Source organism: Podarcis muralis, chromosome 17, assembly GCF_964188315.1.
Source record: "Podarcis muralis chromosome 17, rPodMur119.hap1.1, whole genome shotgun sequence".
In the NCBI taxonomy this organism is placed as follows: Eukaryota; Metazoa; Chordata; class Lepidosauria; order Squamata; family Lacertidae; genus Podarcis; species Podarcis muralis.
Window position 1 is genome coordinate 2,602,848 of NC_135671.1, and position 22,600 is coordinate 2,625,447.

General features: G+C 44.3%; 1 protein-coding gene across 1 annotated transcript in view; it reads right to left on the reverse strand.

The window, feature by feature from the left end:
* The window catches only part of TBX15 (T-box transcription factor 15), a 100,060-nt gene that overhangs the window by 31,128 nt on the left and 46,332 nt on the right, over window positions 1-22,600 (reverse strand). Inside the window, exons 3-5 of the mRNA XM_028712600.2 lie at window positions 6,624-6,725; window positions 3,619-3,790; window positions 1,620-1,787 (exon numbers count right to left, since the gene is read on the reverse strand). Of these exons, the coding sequence (XP_028568433.2) occupies window positions 1,620-1,787; window positions 3,619-3,790; window positions 6,624-6,725 (442 nt within the window). The remainder of the gene's footprint in view (window positions 1-1,619; window positions 1,788-3,618; window positions 3,791-6,623; window positions 6,726-22,600) is intronic.

Consider the following 22,600-nt stretch of genomic DNA (forward strand, 5'->3'; position numbering starts at 1 on the left):
GCTGGAAACCCAAGTTTGGGAAACACTGATCTATAGCTAAAATGAAGACTGCATTTGCTCACACCTAACCATATTTCTCCTTCCCTCCGCTCCTTTTATCATTTCTCCTTGATATGCTGTGTCGGCTTTTAGGAGGTTATGTTGCTATAAAAATAGTAAATCTCAGAAAAGCATTCTATCTTCAAAGCTGCAATTGGTGTTTCTAGATTTCCATCTCTCTCATATCTTTGTAATTTTTTTTCCAACTACAGTGAGCTCAAGAAAGCAGCAAAGTACACTCAGTCCTTCGCACGTCAGCTGTTTCTGGGAGAATGGCAAAGTTCACAGACGGCAATTCCTACTTTAGCCTGTCCTGTTCAGGAATTTGCTGAACAATGCCCGATGGCATTAAAACTGGAACCAGCATACATTACTTTGTAGGATCTATAGTACAGGGCAAAGAGTTTTGATCTTGTCAGGGGACCGAGTAAAGAAAACAGATTGTGCTTTCATATGCTTTAAGCTACATACTATGTAATGACACTGTGCATCTTACATTGCAGCTGGTTGACCTCACAAGAGAGAGATTTCATGAAGGATTTGGGAAAAGAAAACAGATACCCATTATGAAGAAAGCCTGCTCTCAACCCGTGAACACTTCTCCGTGTTTTCCTGAGTTCCTAACGCGAACAATTTTTTAATAGCTGTGTAAGTAGCTTAAAGTCATAAAGTCGCAGAAAGGGTTTCTTTGTCTTCTGCAAAATTCAGCGTGTATTTACGATTTTGAGATTTGAAATATGTAGTCAAAACGCTGTTGGGCTATCTTGACATTAATGTTAGGTCGGTTCCTACTGGAATTCTTCCAAAGACTTAATATTTCCATATCAACAGCCTGTAAACTCAACTGTCCATGTTGCAAATCTCCTTCTGTTCCTGATTTATGACAAATTCTGTTCCTCTGTGGAATTTGTGTGTGGGGTTTTTTTTTTCCACAAGTTGGGTTACACCACCTGTCCTTTTCTTTCAAAGCTAACTTATGCTGTCATTTTCGCTTGCTCTGCTGACTTATTGCTGAGACCACCATTCCGCTCCTGCATTGTAACAGTACTTGGCTTGTTGTGACATTTTTGCTGATAGATTTGTTTATAAATGTATTAATTTAGTGGGCCATAGTTTGGCACAAAGGGACGCGGGTGGCGCTGTGGGTAAAACCTCAGCGCCTAGGGCTTGCCGATCGCATGGTCGGCGGTTCGAATCCCCGTGGCAGGGTGAGCGCCCGTCTTTCGGTCCCACCTCCTGCCCACCTAGCAGTTTGAAAGCACCCTTAAAAGTGCAAGTAGATAAATAGGTACAGCTCCGGTGGGAAGGTAAATGATGTTTCTGTGTGCTGCACTGGTGCCGGCTCGCCAGAGCAGCTTCATCACGCTGGCCACATGACCCGGAAGTGTCTGCGGACAGCGCTGGCCCCCGGCCTCTTAAGTGAGATGGGCGCACAACCCTAGAGTCGGACACGACTGGCCCATATGGGCAGGGGTACCTTTACCTTTACAAAGGCACAGACAGCATAGCTTTCATTTAAGAGCAGATCGAAACCTGTTCGGCGGTTAACAGATGGGCTGCTAGAGCATCTTTTTCATTACCTGCTGGTTCTGATAAGCAGTGACGGTGGTAAAGACAGTCTCTGGGAAGTTGAAGGTTTTCACCCCATCACCTGTGGGGACTGGCTTCGTGGGAGACAGGTCGCTGCTGAAGTCTTTGCGGATAACATGGACGCGGGGCTGATACTTGTGCATTGAGTGCAGGATTATCTTTGGGAAAACAGAGGAAAGGCAAGGGAGATTTACTTGAAATGCACCTTTCTAAAAATTTCAGAGCTGGTATTTGGGGATGGGTACTGAACAAATGACTCCCAAACTAGTAGCCTGATAAGGATAGAATTATACTACAGTGGTACTTTGGGTTACATACGCTTCAGGTTACATACACTTCAGGTTACAGACTCCGCAAACCCAGAAATAGTGCTTCAGGTTAAGAACTTTGCTTCAGGATGAGAACAGAAATCGTGCTCTGGCGGTGTGGCGGCAGCAGGAGGCCCCATTAGCTAAAGTGGTGCTTCAGGTTAAGAACAGTTTCAGATTAAGAACGGACCTCCGGAATGAATTAAGTACTTAACCCGAGGTACCACGGTATAATAATGATGATAATAATAATACCCTGAGCAATCTGGCTGGGTTGCCCCAACCACTCTAGGCAGCTTCCAACACATATAAAAACATAGTAAAATATCAAACATTAAAAACTTCCTGATACAGGACGGCCACCTTCAGATGTCTTCTAAACGTCAGATAGTTGTTTATTTCCTTGACATCTGATGGGAGGGCGTTCCACAGGGTGGGCACCAATACTGAGAAGGCCCTCTGCCTTCTTGCAGTGAGAGAACCTCCAGAAGGCCCTCAGAGGTGGACCTCAGCATCCAGGCTGAATGATGGGGGTGGATACGCTTTAAAGGTCAGCACCAACACTTGGAATTGTGCTCAGAAACATACTGAGAGGCTGCGTAGATCTTTTAGAACCAGTGTTTTATGTTCCCTACAGTCACTCCCAGTCCCCAGTGGAGCTACAGTGGTACCTCTGGATGCAAACAGGATCCGTTCCGGAGCCCCGTTCGCATCCTGAAGTGAACGTAACATGCAACTGCACGTCTGCACATGCACGAGTCGTGTTTCTCCACTTCTGCGCATGCGCGTGACATCATTTTGAGAGTCTGCGCATGCACAAGCGGCAAAACCCGGAAGTAAAGCATTCCGTTTCTTCCAGGTTGCCGCGGAGCGCAACCCGAAAATGCTTAACCTGAAGCGTATTCCTCCCGAGGTATGACTGTAGTCCCTAAACCTTCTTACCGTTGGCTGCCAGTGTCCAGGGTGGGACAGCATGCACACACTGGGCAGGGGGACACCAGCCCAGTCCTCACTGCCAGAATGACCCCACCCCCACTGGAGCAAAGCAGGGCTTCCCTGAGCCGCCTTCTCACCCATGCAGGGGGGAGTCCAACCGGCTGACATGACCCTTGGTGGCTGGAAAGGAGCACTGGGCTAGGCCTGCATGGGGGCACCCCCCCCACACACACACACACTGTGCCCCTGCCTTCCTATGGCCCTGGCAGGAAGAGCAGAAACTGCACCTTGAAGGCAGTGGCGGAGCAAACTGATTGGGCACCTGGGGTGTACCCTGCGTCCAGGGGCGGGGCCAGCCGGGGCAGGACACTCCATGGGGCTTTTGAGGAGTTTGCCTGCCTCCTCCCACTCAGCCGCCCTACAGCTGAGGGGGAGGCAGCGGGGGGACCATTTGGGGCAGCACAGAGCCTGCGGGCACCCAAGTCACCGCGTCACTCTCAGGAGAGACGCATGGCTCAGGCACGCTGCCGGCCCCGCGGTGAGTCCGTCCGGCATTTTGTTACCCCCCTCAGTGGTGACACCCGGGGCGACCCGCCCCCTCCGCACCCCCCTTCCTCTGCCCCTGCTTGGAGGAAGGGCTTTGAGCTAAGGAATACATCCCTGTAGTGTGTGGTGCCCAGAGCTGAAAGGGGCAGGTCTGAAGCAAAAGGATGGTGAAAAGGGAATGTGCTTCTTAATAACTTACATGGCCTTGGTCGTCTAGCTCGTTGTTGGTCAGTTTGAGTTTATCAAAACTGACAACCTGCCGCATCCAGGTGTCCCCAGATGCCAGCGAGTCGGGGTGAATATAAACCCTTGGGGGCACAGGGGAGTCTGCGTTGCCCGCTACCATCCACTTGGAGCTGTGATACACATACCTGCGAGAGAAGAGGATGTGAGAAAGGAGGCTTTATTATTCAAAGTGCAGACACAGACAACACCTGTAGGCCCCCTCCCCTTAAGAGCTTTCCTTCTGCACTCACCCAACAGCGTTCAGGCTCAGATTATACGCACAGGAAGGAAACCATGTGCTTCATCTTTAATGGAAACCAGATGATACCTGGAACCAGTTCCTCCCTTTTGCATCTCTATTAATCCTCTTTTCCAATTACTGTCCCTAGAAAACTTTGCACATGGGACAGACTAATTGGTTAACCCTACTAATCCACAGATGAAAGCCTTTAGAGATATAATAGGAATATTTCATTACTTGCAGATGACTCTTCTAACACACTCTGCACCTGCAAATGCCATTTGCTTCTCAGTTTACACTGCGGAGGTCCCATGATTTCATCTCTAAAAACCCTTAGTTGAGACTCCATTTCTGTGTGCTGCAACACTGTCCATGAACATTTTAGTGTCCACCCTGTTCTCTTGATCGTAATCTGCTTCAACTGTTTTTAATATAGTATATTTAAATTGTTCTAACCCGCCCTGAGATCTCATGGTGAAGGGCGAGTAAAAATATATATAACTGATGAAGAGGATAGCAAGCTGAAAGTTTTCTATTCAGTGAAAGTTACTAACATCAGAATCCGCACCCAAAATCTGCTGGAATGAGAGAGTTTGGAATTGGCAGGTCTTGGGCTTTCCCAGTTGAGCCAGAGCTCAGCCAAGCTTACACCAGAGTGAGACCCTCACCCCAGCTGTGCTGGAGATACACTGGTCTAAATATACAACTTGGCTCAATGACAACTCAGCCAATGGAACTTAAGTCAGCATAACTTATGCTGGTGTAACTCCCCAAAAAGGGGGCGTGGCTGGGATGGGACCAGGAGAGAGTTACGCCTATTCCATACTCCTGATCAGAGTATGAAATCAAATCAAATCAAAATCTTTGCCAGCATAAGGTAAAAGCACCTACATACATAAGTAAAGGTAAAGGTAAAGGGACCCCTAACCATTAGGTCCAGTCGTGCCCGACTCCGGGGTTGTGGCGCTCATCTCGCTTTATTGGCCGAGGGAGCTGGTGTACAGCTTCCGGGTCATGTGGCCAGCATGACTAAGCCGCTTCTGACGAACCAGAGCAGCGCACGGAAATGCTGTTTACCTTCCCGCCGGAGCGGTACCTATTTATCTACTTGCACTTTTGACGTGCTTTTGAACTGCTAGGTTGGCAGGAGCAGGGACCGAGCAACGGGAGCTCACCCCGTCGCGGGGTTTTGAACCGCCGACCTTCTGATCGGCAAGTCCTAGGCTCTGTGGTTTAACCCACAGCGCCACCTGAGAGCATGCTAAATAAGCAACAGGGCAATTATAAAGGTAGGGGGTACACATACCCGTTCTCTCAATTATGAGAGTCCAGAATAAAATCAAAGCATGTAAGGTACATAAATCAAACGAAATATAAACTTTGTAGGGGTGAACCTTCAGTTGTGTGGCACACACCTTCCTCCAATATATGTCAATCATAGCAGCACAATATCTGGCAACGGGGTATGTTATATCAGGGTTTACATCTTGGAGCAGTAAAGAGACAGAGAACTGCTCTGTGTACCCTGGGAATTTGTGTATTATTGGCAAAATGAAGCTGGCACGTATATTTGTATAATACTGGCGGGTGGGGGGGGGGGACATATTCAATTGTTTCTGTTTGCTCAGAGCCACACGGGAGGAGAATGAAATAGGAGTTACTTACAGCAAGGTAATCAGTGCTTTTTTCTAAAAAAATAAATAAATATTTAGAGGTACTCTCATTTTCCTACTCATATTGAAATACTGCCCCTCAATGATTCACAGAATGTTTAGGGGTATGTGTACCCCTGTGTCCTCCCATAAAAAAAGCACTGAAGTGTCAGGGACTGGGCAGAGGAGGAATGGTGGAGGAGGAAGAGGAAGACAGTATAGATTTATAACAGGGGTTTGAAGAAGGTTGCAGCTCAGAGGCAGAGGAGAGGGAAAGTTGGGAAATCATGGGAGAGCCAGAGGAACACCTGGGTGACATGTTGTCATTAGAAAGCATCCCAGACCCTCCATCTCCCAGAATCTGGTGAGTCTTAAAAGTAGGAGCTCAAAGAGCTCAAAGACAGAGGACAATTAGTGGCACCCACAGAGGAGGTGATGAGGAAGTGGGAGAGATGGGGTGTGGAGATTCACTCAGGACAACGCCATTATCCAAGAGGCCGGGTTCCATAGCCTCTCTCTGTAAAGATTTAAATAAAAAAGGACTGTAAGAAGCTTTTCCTTGTCTTTATACTTTCCCGGGCAACCAGCTGGGAGCTGCTGACAGCATCCTGATAGTAAGTTAAGACAACCTAAGGTCTGCCAGTTCCCTATAGCTAGAATTGTGTGTGTCAGGTCTACATTACTGGACCTAATGCTCCCATGGGCCCAAATTTATATGGCTGTAAGTCTATCTATTCTATTATTATTATTATTATTATTATTATTATTATTATTATTATTATTGCTTTTTCTGGGGGGACGCAGGGGTACACATACCCCTAAACATTTTTAAAGAAAAAAAGCACTGGTGATGGTGGTGAGTTTATATACGTGTGTGTGAGAGAGAGAGAGTGTGTGTGTGTGTGTGTGTGCGCACTATTTTTTAACCAGGTGTGTTATGGCACACTCCAATTCACATCCAAGCATCTCTCTTCTCTTTTAAAAAACAATTGGGTCTGGCGCTGAGCTTTCTCTCTTGCTCGCTCAGGCTCTCTGGTTCTCAATGGAGCACTTAGTTAATAGTTCCCATTCTTTAGCAGCTCTTACCTGTACCTCTTGTTATCCACAGGCACAATGTCCATGGCGATGTAATACTGCTGATGGGGGTCCAGTCCGGTAATCTTCACTCTCATTGCAGGAAACATTCTCCTAGAAATATGAAAGTTGAAAAGGAAGAAGGAAAGTGGTCAACGTAGTCATCCTGATGAGCCGAAGAGAGCTGCTCTGTTGAGAAAGAACTGTGCAGGGGCCTACAGATTATGGCTGGGCTTGGTGACAAAGTATTACTTTCTACCAGCAAGCTGTGAAGTTCATTCCCCTCTATAAAGTGCCTCTTAATTCACACACTTGCCCCATGTGAATTGTCTTTTTGTGTGCCCATACTTTGTGGCTGAGAGTTCTGCCTACAGAAAGTGGCAGGAAATCCTCAGAACTGAGACTCTTGACAGCGTTAGGTAAGAAGAGCACTCTATTTAAGCATCACACTTAAGAAGGAGGTCCTTAGCTCAGTGATAGAGCACATGTCAGGGTGGAGGGGGGGAAATCCATTTAAAACTGAATCTATCAAATTCCAAAATACCATGAGACTCTTAATCTCAGCTTTGTGGGTTCAAGTCCCACATTGGGCAAAAGATTCCAGCATTGCAGGGGCTTTGACTAGATGACCCTTGTGGTTCCTTCCAACATCAAACATTAAAAACTTCCCTAAACAGGACTGCCTTCGGATGTCTTCTAAAAGTCAGATAGTTGTTCATTTCCTTGACATCTGATGGGAGGGCGTGCCACTACCAAGAAAGCCTTCTGCCTGGTTCCCTATAACCTCACTTCTCACAGTGAGGGAACTGCCAGAAGGTCCTCAGAGCTGGATCTCAGTGTCCGGGCAGAACGATGGGGTTGGAGATGCTCTTTCAGGTATGCAGGGCCAAAGCCGTTTAGGGCTTTAAAGGTCAGCACCAACACTTTGAATTGTGCTTGGAAACGTAAAAAGCACAACAAAACATCAAACATTAAAAGCTTCCCAATACAGGGCTTCCTTCAGATGTCTTCTAATAGTTGTGTAGTTCTTTATCTCCTTGACATCTGATGCTATGATTTTTATGATTCTATAAGACCCAAAACACAGCCACCCTCCAAAAATTCACATTTATCCAAATTTTGTGATGCAGTTCCCCAACTAATCATAGAATTGCAGAGTTGAAAGGGACCCAAAGGATCATCTAGTCATATACCTTGCAAGGCAGTAATCTCAACTAAGGCACCCATCACATAAATGCATTTGCTAGGGGGTAAGTGTGCAGAAAAATTAGTACAGTAGTGCCTCCACTTACGTAACCCTCTGGTTACATAACCTTCAGGATGCGAAAGCAGCAAACCTGGAAGTATTTTCCAGGTTTTGCCACGCGCGCATGCGCAGAAGCAGTCTACCACCATGCGCACATGCGCAGAAGCAGTCCTCAGGTTGTGGAAGCCTCAGGATCCGACCAGACCTCCAGAACAGATCCCATCCGCAACCGGAGGCACCACTGTATATTGGTGAAAATAGTGTACAAAATTATATCATATTAGAAGAAAATGCTTGCAAAAAAAAGTGTACATCTGTCAAAACTGGCAACAAAAGTTTGTTTATTAGGAGAGATTTGCACTAAAATGCTGAATAATTTTCATGAGGATTTCTTTTAAAAAATCACAAGTTCCTGCAGAAATCTTGAGGAACAGACGGTGACAATTATACAAAGCTAGATGAACCAGTTGTCTGAATTGGTATAAAGTAACTATCTAAGCTTCTATGTTCTTTATCAACACGACAAAGTGTTGCACTATTTTGGCAATGTGCTACCTATCTCTTCAGTAACTAAATGTAACTAACCTGAATTTGGAATGGCTAATTTCCTCCTGGAATGTTTTATGTCAAGTTGCACATTTTTTAAAAAGTTCTGCGACACAGAGCCTGAACAAGGTCTTCCACTGTGGATATAAATTTGTAGAAACACTGCCCAACAAATTCCGTTTTGCTGCACAAAGCCTTTCTTAGCTACGAGTTTATAAATCCACCGCATATTAAATAATAACCATCCATCCCCACATGGTGTCAATATAACTCAGACAAGACTAGTCATGCTTCAGTCAAAAGGCAGGAAATTACCTTCATACAGAGCACAACAAACATCAAGAAAGTGAACCACAGGCTTCAGGTCATATCACACATGATACGCTTGTGTGATGATGGAATTGCACGTGAACCTCTCAGAAAAAAACATGTACCCATTTTAGAGATGGGGGTACATACCACCCAAGCCTGAAATGACAATTCACATGGTTTTATATAGCCTTCTCTATCATGCACAGACAGGCATCATACAACCAGCGATAAAACTCATATACTCTCCTATCAAATGCTGGGGACAAACAGGATGCCTTTTGCACCGACCACTTTTAAGAATGTCAAAGGCATTTGGCTGGCCTGCTACAGAGGCATTTGGAGACATTTTATTGTTCTACAATAATAATAATTTATTATTTATACCCCGCCAATCTGGCTGGGTTTCCCCAGCCACTCTGGGCAGCTGCCAATAGAATATTAAAAACACGATAAAAACTTCCCTAAACAGGGCTGCCTTCAGGTGTCTTATAAAAGTCAGATAGTTGTTCATTTCCTTCACATCTGATGGGATGGCGATACACAGGGCAGGCACCGCTACCAAGAAGGCCCTCTGCCTGGATCCCTGTAACCTCACTTCTTGCAGTGAGGGAACCGCCAGAAGGTCCTCAGCGCTGGATCTCAGTGTCCGGCTGAATGATGGGGGTGGAGATGCTCCTTCAGGTATGCAGGGCCAAAGCCATTTAGGGCTTTAAAGGTCAGCACCAACACTTTGAATTATGCCCGGAAATGTAAAAAGCATAACAAAACATCGAACATTAAAAGCTTCCCGATACAGGGCTTCCATCAGATGTCTTCTAATAGTTGTGTAGTTCTTTATCTCCTTGACATCCGATGGGAGGGCGTTCCACAGGGAGGGTAGGACTATTGGGAAGAACACACCCCCATGTTTCCCCTAATTCATTGTCCAAATGAATTCATCCTAAATTAACCCTCAGTCCACTCATTTCCTGTGTGCAAATAAATCACCCCCCATCTCTTTCTCTCCCCCAGGATCATGCCATACACACACACACACACACACACACACACACACACACACACACAGTTTCTCCTCAGTTCTTTGCCCAAACATACATGCAGCTACTCCAGTAGTGACCCTCTGATTAATATATATTTTATAATAAATATAATATGAAAACATCTGTGTCTGTAACATCAGTTCCACCCCCCCCCAATAATTACCCCTGTTCATCAATCACCACATCATTCCCTCCCCATAAATTAAATTAAATTGAGGCTGCAATCCTTCCTTCCCCACCCGCCCAGCACCAATAAAAAGTGTTTAATTTCTCTGAAAAATCAATCTGCACATCATTTAAAGAGGAAGGGGAAAGGCAGGATTGTAAAGATGACAGAGGAAGGAGTCTGCTAAAACGTTGAAAACTGTTGCTCTGCGTCCAGCGTCAAGGGACACAAAGGGACTCTTGGCATAGAAAACTCCTCAAGCAAACATGCCAATAAACTCTCGCCTCCACTCACTCGCTCATTCCAAGTTTTTGCAGAATCTCCAGAATGAAACGGGGAAGCAAAGAAGCGACGCTTTGGGATCTGTTAATGCAGGTGGGTGCTCAGGTCACACCTGGGGCTAGGAATGCTGCATTAGGGCATGCTGAATTTTTCAAAATCAAAAAATTAGGGGTGCTAAAATGTTGTAAGAGACTTGGGAATTCAAAAATATTTTGGTTAAATTAATATTGTTTAGTTTTGTTTGATAAGGAAAATGTGTGTAGAATTGCATAGAAATCATTTCAAATGGTTGCCAAGTACTTGCAATTATATTATAGATTAATATTATTTTTATTTATTAATGTTATTTAGAATTAGCCTGACCTTTTCAGAAGGCAAAATTAAAATTCTTTGGTTTTCCGAAATCAGTTTGTGTGCTTCTTCCTCATATGTAGGCTTACCAAGTTAAATACAAAAAATGATAGCAGATTTGAATCCCACACACCTAACGACGTATTTTCAAGACCCCCCTTACTGAAGAAATTTGCCAAAATTAAGTTTCACTCCCTAAAATGGCACACCCTAATGTCATAATAGACTCTTGAGAGTCCCATGGACTGTAAGAAGATCAGACCTCTCCATTCTGAAGGAAATCAGCCCTGAGTGCTCACTGGAAGGACAGATCCTGAAGCTGAGGCTCCAAGACTTTGGCCACCTCATGAGAAGAGAAGACTCCCTGGAAAAGACCCTGATGTTGGGAAAGATGGAGGGCACAAGGAGAAGGGGACGACGGAGGACGAGATGGTGGGACAGTGTTCTCGATGCTACCAGGATGAGTTTGACCAAACTGCGGGAGGCAGTGGAAGACAGGAGGGCCTGGCGTGCTCTGGTCCAGGGGGTCATGAAGAGTCGGACACGACTAAACGACTAAACAACAACAATGTCATAATACCAGGGACAACTAACATGGTGTTCTCCAGGTGCTGCAAATACAGCTTGCCCCCAACCATTGACGAGGACAACTGCCACCCCTTACGTATCGATTACGCATCCGGCCCCGGGCCTTAGGTTGCCTACCCCTGGGTTAGGAGAACAAATGACACATGCTGTGCACCATTCTTTTTTCTCTGAAGGACTGATGCGCCCAGTCTAATTCACGCATCAAATTTTCTTCAGTGCTGCCATCCCACTGATGGCCACCTGACACCAATTTCTATTTATAATGACATTATTTTCCTATTGCCACCCTGGTATGTTACCAAATGGAGACCGTAGCCCTGTTTTATGAACAAAGAATATTCGCTGCTGGGGTCATCGAAGAGATTATAACTCCTCCTCCGGCCGCACTGGAATCCTGCCAATTCAGTGTTGTTATATAACGGAAGCAAGAAATGATTTTCAGTGGTGGCCGCAATGCCTTCCGCTCAAACGTAATAAGCGGGAAAAATACTTCCTATTTATATAGCATTTAGTATGCTTTACACAGATTACCTCAGGAATCCTCACTGCACTATTTATATATCGGTGCTGTAAATTGGGAGAGGGGCTGAAGAGGAAAATGGCAGCTTACTTGAGGCCACCTGGTGACTGTATAGCTGAGGTGAGGTTTCAGCTGCGGCCTTGACTCTTAGCCAGCATTCTTGTGCTAGCTAGATGGAACCTCCATATTCCGAAGCATTCTACCACCAAATAACAGCTACTCAGGACAAAACCATGTATTTACTTATAGGCATCCCCAAGGCCTCCTGGTGACTATAGTTGGAAACATTAATATTGGATGCAATGGACATTGGGCCCAAATTCAGCAAACCTCTTGTGTTCTTACCAACATTTGGTCAACATGCTTCTATCTTGGGCTATCTTGGGTCATATGAACAACCTCACAGCAATACATCAGAGCAACAAGGCAAATGAACACTCATAGAAGACAAACCAGTGACCTTATTTCCCTCAGTGTGTTCACGATAGTTATTTCTAATACTGTACAAAAAGAATTAAAATGATGTGAATTCCCCTGCCAACCTCTCCGTCTCTTCCTTCACCACACAAAGGCAACAAACAAAATCAGTAGGTACTGTAAAAGAAAATTAAAAGCAAAGAAAGAAACCCATGCCAACTAAAACAATACCCCTAACCTCAATAAAACAATCAACAAACAGGCTAAAATCTGACACACAACCACCACAATGGTGGTGCCAGAGTGTGCCAATACCCATATCCCTACCCCAACAAACCAATCATGTTGTTAACAACACTGACAACATTGCTTATAAACCTTATACCCAACACAAGTGTCACAAAGGCACTTAACACCATCTCACTGACCATTCCCCTATCGCAAATGACAGTCAGGATGTCCTGTTCTTAAACAAGGTCCTCCATGCCAGCTGAGACCCAGGACCAACGGGTTGGAAGCCAGGTGATCCAAATAACCCCAAGCAAACACTTATATAACAACATATAGGCTACTTTCTGTAATCTACCCCCCACTCTTTAACCCAAATCTAATTCTGATCCCCCTCTTCCCCCACCCATCACACTTTATGCCAACACAACAAAATAGGTTGGATAGACAATATAAGGTGAGAGACACAGGACAACCCTGACGGGTTGGTAGGGAATCATCCTATAAAGTAGACAAGCAGAATGGCTTGCTTAAAAGCAATTACATTAAACGTGAGGGGTTTGGGAAACCCTATCAAAAGAAAATGCAACACCTCGTATGTAAACACCATGAAACCACACATTGCCTTCCTACAAGAAATACGCAATTCACCTAAAGGAAGCAAACTCCTGAGCAAACCCAGCTTCAGTCAACAATGGTTTGCACCTGACTCTGGAACGGCTCGCGGAATAGCTATAATACGCAGTAGAGACCTGAATTTCAAAGCCACAACAGCGCTAAAAGACAAGAGAGGCAGATTCTTTTTCGCTAAAGGGATAATAGACGGCAAAAGCAAACTGACAGTGGAAGCTATGACCAGGAGAAGAACAAATATGGATAAGCAGCGGTTAACATACAGTGAAATTTTAGATTTTATAGGACAGGAACGAAGACTGAGAAATTTCGAGGAATTAAGAAATCTGGTTACGGATTGGCTACAGGTACGTCAGATTAATGAATTGTTTAAGATAGATAGGGAAAATGGTTTTGCAGGACAAAAGTCTCAAAGACGTATTAGATACAAATATAAAAGTAGTATAAAAAATGTTCATACTGCTGTTGGAGTGGGAAACTAAAGAGGAATTTGTGAAATCAAACATGATTAAGTGGGCACAAGATGTGGGTCACAATATTGATTATGAATTATGGGAAAAGTTGTGGGAAAGAAATATGAATTTCATGGCATATTATGCGATAAAAGAAAATATGATAAAAATGACTCACAGATGGTATTTAACACCCACCAGATTGGCGAAAAGGTCTGAAAAAGAGTAAGGTATATGTTGGAAGTGCGATGAAAATGGGGGATCCTTTTTCCACATGTGGTGGTCCTGTAAAGTAATTAAGGAATATTGGGAAATTATATATAATGAATTTTAAAAGATACTTTAAAAAACTTACCCCAAAACACCGCCACCGCAGCTAGAACCTTATTGGCACAAAGCTGGAGAGCAAGTATAGTACCCACTAAGGAAGAATGGCAGTGTAAAATGTTTGAATATGCTGAACTGGCTGGTCTGACAAAGAGGATAAGAAAAAACAAAGATAAGTAATACAAGGAAGAATAGATAATTTTTATTGAATATTTTAAGAACCAGTATAAACAAATACATAGCTTAGCAGGTCTTGAGTAAATCCAGCAGTTGAAACAGATAGAGTTTTTAATAGATAACAAATTGGATGATTAAAAAGATGTAGATTACACAGAGTAGTAGGAAAGCAATGGAACCAGGACAAGAGTGGAAGGTCATATGGTATATGTATACATGCTGTATTTGGTACAAAGTTGTAAGTGGGACGGGGGACGGGGTGTAGAGTATGCTTTCTGTTCCTGTTTTTGAAAATGCAAAGAAAAAAAGAAAAGCTAAGGTAAAGGTAAAGGGACCCCTGACCATTAGATCCAGTCGTGACCGACTCTGGGGTTGCGGCACTCATCTTGCTTTATTGACCAAGGGAGCCGGCATACAGCTTCCGGGTCATGTGGCCAGCATGACTAAGCCGCTTCTGGCGAACCAGAGCAGCGCACGGAAACGCCCTTTACCTTCCCGCCGGAGTGGTACCTATTTATCTACTTGCACTTTGACGTGCTTTCGAACTGCTAGGTTGGCAGGAGCTGGGACCGAGCAACGGGAGCTCACCCCGTCGCGGGGATTCAAACCGCCGACCTTCTGATCAGCAAATCCTAGGCTCTGTGGTTTAACCCACAGCGCAACCCACGTCCCTACAAGACAAGCTAGGGGACATCAAAATGCCCTGGCTAACACACCACCAATTACATGCCTTCTTAAACAATCCAGTAGTAAAATCAGCAGCAACAAAACTTCCTCCTAACAACAAAGGGACATGGCAAGGGGATGGTATGCACAATATACAAAATACTGCTCCAAAATCCCACAAACCCCATCGACGTAATCAAAAAACAATGGGAGGATGACATATGAAATTAACCCCACCCAATGGACTAGAATGTGGTCCAAACCCCACTTTAAATCCATCTCAGCTAAAAGAAAAGAATTCACCCTGAAACTCACTTACAGATGGTACCTAACACCACAGAAACTAGCGCTGATATGCCCAGGAGCCTCACCAAAAGGCTGGAGAGGATGCATTTCCACAGGCACATACCTCCACATGTGGTGGGAATGTCCCAAAATCCAACTCTTCTGGACATCAGTCATACAAGAAAGAAGCAAAATAACTAAACAAGTCTTAGAAGTCACCCCAGAACTGGCCCTATTGAACATCTTCCAAGGGAATAATACCCACTCACATTATAAAGAGTTCATAACCAACCTACCGGTACTCTCAGCAACCAGAAGCATAATAGCCAGACAGTGGAGAGACCTGTCAGGAGTAAACATGGACCAATGATATCAAATACTATGTGAAACAGTCTCACTAGAAAAACTAACCAACAAACTGAAGCTGACATGGGGACAAATAGAAGAAGATGCCTTCACCCCGGTATGGTTCCCCTTTATCACATACATAGCCCAACAAGACAACAACAAGAATCCGACAGCATACGAATCAATATGGCTAACCTGATCCAAAAACCCACCCTCTCACACACTCCGACACATAAACAAATCTCACTACAGCCAACCAAAGACAACCAACCACACCCTAGGCCACCCCCAACCTCTCTCACTGTTATGTACTGAAGTTCTCACCCTGGGCCAGCAGGGGGATACTGTAGATAGTTTTCACTCAGGTCCACATATGCAAATAAGGGATTGAAAGTGACGTTCAGTGATTGGATAGTTACAGAAAATGGTTACTGTTGCGTTCTAGTGGAGCTCTATATAAGCAGGCTGGCTGAACCCTTCAGTTCAGTTCTGTTCTGGCCTGTGAATAAACAAGAGCTGTTTGAAGAATCGCTGTGTCATTTGATATGTTCACCCACAACTTAACACTCACCACCAAGGAAATATAAGAAGCGAATAGAAAGAGAAACTCACACAAGTGACGCTGACACAAAACCCCACACATACAACTAAGCAGAAAAATAGAAGCATTATGTAACTGACCTGTAGAAAACACAACTTGAAAAAAGAGACAATGCACATATTTCTGTAAACTAAGAAATCTTTAATGAAAAATATATATTTTTTTAAAAAATAATGTGAATGTTCCCACAAACAACATCAATTTTTTTTTTTACTTGTATTAAACTAAACCTTGGGAGATCTGTGCAGGAGTTATATTTATGGGGGGGTTATAGTCCCTCCCAGGGACACGGGTGGCACTGTGGGTAAAAGCCTCAGCGCCTAGGGCTTGCCGATCGAAAGGTCGGTGGTTCGAATCCCCACGGCGGGGTGCGCTCCCGTTGTTCGGTCCCAGCGCCTGCCAACCTAGCAGTTCGAAAGCACCCCCGGGTGCAAGTAGATAAATAGGGACCGCTTACTAGCGGGAAGGTAAACGGCGTTTCCGTGTGCGGCTCTGGCTCGCTAGAGCAGCGATGTCACACTGGCCATGTGACCTGGAAGTGTCTCCGGACAGCGCTGGCCCCCGGCCTCTTGAGTGAGATGGGCGCACAACCCTAGAGTCTGTCAAGACTGGCCCGTACAGGCAGGGGTACCTTTACCTTTTACCTTATAGTCACCTCCCAATGCCACCTTTACCCCAATAGCTGCTTCTCCCATCTTCTTGACAATGCATACCCTCCTCTCATCCCTTTCTTAGTTCATTTACAGCCTGATTCAGCTCTTTGGTGCCAATGGTTTATATCTCATTCATCCCCAAAACAGCAACCTTTTTATATAGCCAGTTGTATTTGACTAGGGCCTGTGGACAAACAAAGATTATGGGCAGTAACCTCAAAAGCTTTGTTTGCCTTCTATGGTCTCAGCACCTAGGTAAATCTAACTGGCTACATGATAACCTCAGTCATAGGAGCAAACTCAAGGGGGCCCAAGTCCCTTTGGCCCCCCCTAAAATATTTGAGGGGGCCGGGGAGCCCAAAAATTGATGGGTATTGCCATTCAAATAGTGTGTGCGTGCCACATCACGTAATCAATCATGAGGTTGTGGCTTACCTGCCCCCTCAAAAAAATATTTTATTCAAGTTGGCACGCCTGACCTCAGTATTTAAAGAGGGAAGGTGGCTGGGGGTTTCCAACGTACTGAAGCCATAGCTGATTGGGACAGCAAATAACAGGAAACAGATGCAAAACACCGTCATCAACAAACCATTTGAGTGGGGTTCAGGAAAAAGATTGCCACACTCCAAATCTCTTTTTCACCAGGGGTATAGACCCCTATCCCCCCCAAAAATGTTGTGCAGTACTAGTTTTAAAGGACATGATTAAAGGACATAATGATATGTTCTGATGTCATTGATCACAATTTGTTGTTGTTGTTTAGTCGTTTAGTCATGTCCGACTCTTCGTGACCCCCTGGACCAGAGCACGCCAGGCACTCCTGTCTTCCACTGCCTCCCACAATTTAGTCAAACTCATGCTGGTAGCTTCGAGAACACTGTCCAACCATCTCATCCCCTTCTCCTTGTGCCCTCCATCTTTCCCAACACCAGGGTCTTTTCCAGGGAGTCTTCTCTTCCCATGAGGTGGCCAAAGTCTTAGAGCCTCAGCTTCAGGATCTGTCCTTCCAGTGAGCACTCAGGGCTGATTTCCTTCAGAATGGAGAGGTTTGATCTTCTTGCAGTCCATGGGACTCTCAAGAGTCTCCTACAGCACCATAATTTCTTCCCATTCTATTGATCACAATAGTCTTTTCTATTGGGCTCTTTAAAAATGGTTGGTTGTGGGTTGGAAATAAGCACTGTGGAAAAGTTCTTTCCAAACCAGTTCAGAATGGCACAGAAGGAATTGTCCGTGGAACATTTGCGATCTATTGCTCCACCTAGCTGTCGCTTCTTCCATTTCATCACCTTAAAGTCTGCATTTTTTAAGCATGAGGTATCTGGCGGCATTTGCAGCTTCCTTGCTTTTTAAGCAGCATTCGCAGGAGCACAAGGAAACATTGCTGTGGCCAGAAAGGCTCTGGGTAGTTAAAGCTAAGAGCATAAAACTGTCGGGGGGGGGGGGAGAAGAGGAACCTTTCCAAAACCCCATATTGAGGGAGAGGATTTGTCTATTTGATGAGGTTAGCTTCATAGCCGGACATAGTCTTTAGGCAAGATAAATTACTATGGAGTGGCTTGGGGGGCCTTGCCTCATTTCCACCACACCGGCTTGTTAAACCTGCCAAGTCAAATGGGTAGAGGAAGTTGCAATTTACAGCCAAGGTCTCCCTAATTGGAGAGAGGAGGCTGGGGAACAGCTAAAGGATGTATCAGGTTTCCGGGGCCTGATCCAGAAGTAGCCCTAATAGACAAGGTGAAGCAAGACTGAAGGTGGCAGAGTCAGACAGGTCTCAGCCATGAGAGGCAGCCCAGCAGAAAATCCTCCAGCACTGTAATATATAGACATCATGGCACTGATAGCCTTATTCTCCATTAATATGCCTTTTGAAGCTGTCCAACTTAACTATATCTTGCGGCAACGATTTCCATATCTTAACCACGATCTGTTGTGAAGAAGCGCTTCATTTTGTCTCTCCTCAACGTCTCACTTTCAGCTTTATTGAATGACCTAGCTGCTAGAATTAAGCAAGAGGGAAGGTGATGGACTATTTGGAGTTAGCTGACCTGACTGGAAGAATCCACGAGCAGAAAGGAGTTTCAAGAGGACTGGAGGAAATTCGAGGACTATTTGAATAAATATTGTAATATAAAAAATTAGAAATTACTTGAAAGAAACACATAGGCCTAGGATTAAATTAAGTTATAATTAAATAAATGGGATTTAGAATGTTAAGAAAAGTGAATAAGATGGACTATAATTGGAAATAGTTTTAGTTTAATAATGATATTGGAAAGCTGTTACCTTTAATTACAAGGAAACTCAGAAGGGAGGGATTTGAGGAAGTCAACCAGGATGTTTAAAAGGTTGGATTTGTGAAGAATTAAGTTTGTTGTTATTGTTTATCTGTTTATTGTTTCCCCCCTTTCTTTCCCTTTTATCCTTTCTTCTTTTTTCTTTTTTTTCTGCTTTTGTGTATCATTTTGCTTTGTGGTTTGTGTTATCACAGTGGAAAATCTAATAAAATTTTATTTTTTTAAAAAAAAGAATTAAGCAAGAGGGAGAAAAACTTATCTCTATTCACTTTTTCTTTTTCTTTCTCTCTCTCTCTTTGCCAATTAATTTTTATTAAGTTTTCTTTAAAAAAAATAGTAATAAACAGATTAACAAATTTAGCAAATATCAGATTAACAATTCTAAAATTAAAATTAATTTCCAATTTAATATATCCTTAGAAGTTGACTTCCCACCCTTAGCTCCAGGGTGTTTCTATCTCTACCCATTTTCTCTATACACAGTGATGTGAACAATCTTCCCTTTTTAATAAACTGAAAAGCCCGGGGCATTGTAACCTTTTCTCATCGAGAAGTTGTTCCAGACCCCTTAATAATGTTGGTGGTCCTTTTCTGAACCTTTTACAGCTGTCCAAAATCCTTGCAGTGGGGCAACTGTAACTGCATTGGACGCCTGCCTACAGATAGCTCCATGTGTCAAGGCATGGCTCAAAGGACCCCTTCATGGGAGAAGAATTGTTTGCGGACTTCAAACTCAGACTACCTAGGTAAAAGGTAAAGGTGAAGGAACCCTGGAAGGTTAAGTCCAGTCAAATTCGAGGGGCACAAGGGAACTGGTGGAAGATGCAGCTGCTGCCCAGGCTTGGGGTGGACACCTCAGCAGGTCCTCAGTGGTGTTAGCCCCTAACATTGTCAGATTTAAAAAGGTAAAAGGTAAAGGACCCCTGAACGGTAAAGTCCAGTCAAATATGACTATGGGGTTGCGGTGCTCATCTCACTTTCAAGCCGAGGGAGCCAGCATTTGTCCACAGACAGCTTTCCAGGTCATGTGGCCAGCATGACTAAACTGCTTCTGGTGCAACGGGACACCGTGACGGAAACCGGAGTGCAGGAAACGCCGTTTACCTTTCCGCCACAGCAGTATCTATTTATCTACTTGCACTGGTGTGCTTTCGAACTGCTAGGTTGGCAGAAGCTGAGACAGAGCAACAGGAGCTCACCCTGTTGTGTGGATTTGAACTGCTGACCTTACGATCGGCAAGCCCAAGGGGCTCAGTGGTTTAGACCCTTATATTACCCATGCCAGGATGGTGCACAAATGTTTCTCCACAGACCTCCAACAGTGTGAGGGGCTCCTTGGATGCATTTTGCTGGAGCTGGGAGGTTTTCATGAAATTTGCTTTGTCAAAATGAGCCCTCCAATCAGTGCTGGATTTACGTATAAGCTAAACAAGCTATAGGGCCCCCAAAAAATTTAAAGGAAAAAAACCTGGATGTGCATTTCCAAAATATAAGATAAAAAAACAAATAAAATAAAACCAACATACGGCAACAGTATTTTGTGTTGTGTAGGCTCCTATTTGTTATGTGCAAATGGCTTTAGATACCTATTAGGTCCATAAATTACCATGTAGCATATATCCAACACAAAAAAATAGTGACAATTTGTTGTTGACAAAGGACAGCTGGGCATATAAGGGGTCCCATTACCTTCAGTTGCTTAGGGCATCATTAAACCTAAATCCGGCCCTGACTCCAATATTTCATTTCACATGAATGTTTTACCCGAGAAATAAGAAACAGAAATGGCATGTAAGCATAATGGAGTCTTGGGTACTGATTTCCTCTCTCCCTACGCAAGAGCAGCTCCCCTGCTCAGAGACCTGTGTCTGCAAAGTGTCTACAAACGGCAAGAGATACAACCTAAGTAATGCAACAAGTCCTACAAATCCATCAGGCCTGCCTTGCCTGAAAGTGGGTGAGATGCCAAAGAGTTTCGTGGATGCAGAAAGCATCAGGCGCAAGACACCAGAAGCGGCTGCTAGGAGCCAGCTGGTCCTGGAGCCTGGGATCACCACTATACAGAATCCCAAGAGACTTTTAAGCACTGCAGTACAGATTTCTGAGGGGAGAACGGAGCCAGCTGCAATCATAGTTCAAAGGATGGGAAACCAGTTTTTTTAAAAAAAAACCTGACCTAAGTGAAGTCATGGGAGATTTGCCATAGATGTCAATTGGTTAAGATTTTCAGGCTAAGACAGGGTAACCTCCATGTAGCCAGTGTGAGCAGTCTACAGAAACAACTGTGCAAGTTCCGTGCAAAAGCACAATGGCTTTGCTCCCAGCACACAGAAACACCATTACATTCCATACTAGCAGCATGGAACACAGCACAAGTATGCAGTTAAAAGAGTTTAGAATAGTAGGGCCTCATACAACCCTACCTGTACTCAAGTCTTATATTTATCTCATCTCATTTATCGACTACTCGTCATTAGAAAAAGAAAGAAAACCAGAGTAACAAAGCAACAACGTACAACAATATCCCAACGACAAACAGGAAAGGACATTAAAATCCCTAAATTGGAATTCTTAATCATAATCAGAAGAACAGCAGCCACTATAACACACTCCAAAATCACCATTCAACAATAATATAACACAGCCTGCTTCTTATATGGAAACATCAGGAGGTCGCCAAGTCTTGGGTGGGTAGGTCTTGTGCAAGAACTAACAACTCAATAGGGTGATGTGTAAAAGGTAAAGGTAAAGGTACCCCTGCCCGTACGGGCCAGTCTTGCCAGACTCTAGGGTTGTGCGCTCATCTCACTCTATAGGCCGGGAGCCAGCGCTGTCCGCAGACACTTCCGGGTCACGTGGCCAGCGTGACAAGCTGCATCTGGCGAGCCAGCGCAGCACACGGAACGCCGTTTACCTTCCCGCTGGTAAGCGGTCCCTATTTATCTACTTGCACCTGGGGGTGCTTTCGAACTGCTAGGTTGGCAGGCGCTGGGACCGAACGACGGGAGCGCACCCTGCTGCGGGGATTCGAACCGCCGACCGTGTGATCGGCAAGTCCTAGGCGCTGAGGTTTTACCCACAGCGCCACCCGCGTCCCGTTAGAGCGATGTGTAGACACACTCAAAGTTTCATCCAGCTCATTCAACGGAACCTGGGTGAGCATCATGAAACTGCATTCAGATGCACTCCCAACACTCACATCCATTGCACACATGTGCAACAGCTTGCTTTTATGTGTAGATCACACTCATTGGATCAGGAGGTGACGGTTTTAAAGCCAGACCAAAATGCTGCAATGAATTCCCTAAGCTTAAAGTCACACCATGACGTTTCTATTCTACCATTTCTGCCCATGAGCTCAGAGTGGTGGTATAATGTCGGCCTCTGTCCTCTCTTGTTCCATCTTCACAACAAACCTGTGTGGCTGAGAAATGTCTTGAATGTACTGTCAATCAATTTATTTGGGGTAAGAGAAGGAGGGGGAAAATTATCTCTCTCTACATCATACTAATTCATCTTTATATTTAACCAGAACATACTTTTTTGCTTCACTGAGCTACTGATGCTCAGTTTCATTTTAAAAGAGACCCTGCCCAGTACATACTGTATATACTGATTTCAAAAAAGTTATATATCACTTGACTGTAAAAAAACAAACCTCAAAGCGGTCACTTTTTTACACAACAAGTTAGGAACCTGATGTCCTGTGTATAGGCTTCATAGTGGAATATATAGAATCACGTTTTGTTTTTCCCCCATTCCTGTTGCTTAAATAGTTGTTGGTTTTTTTTAGGTGTCATTTGTCGTACTGTTTAAAAAAACCAACATCTTTTTAAAAGCACAATTGAGAAGTT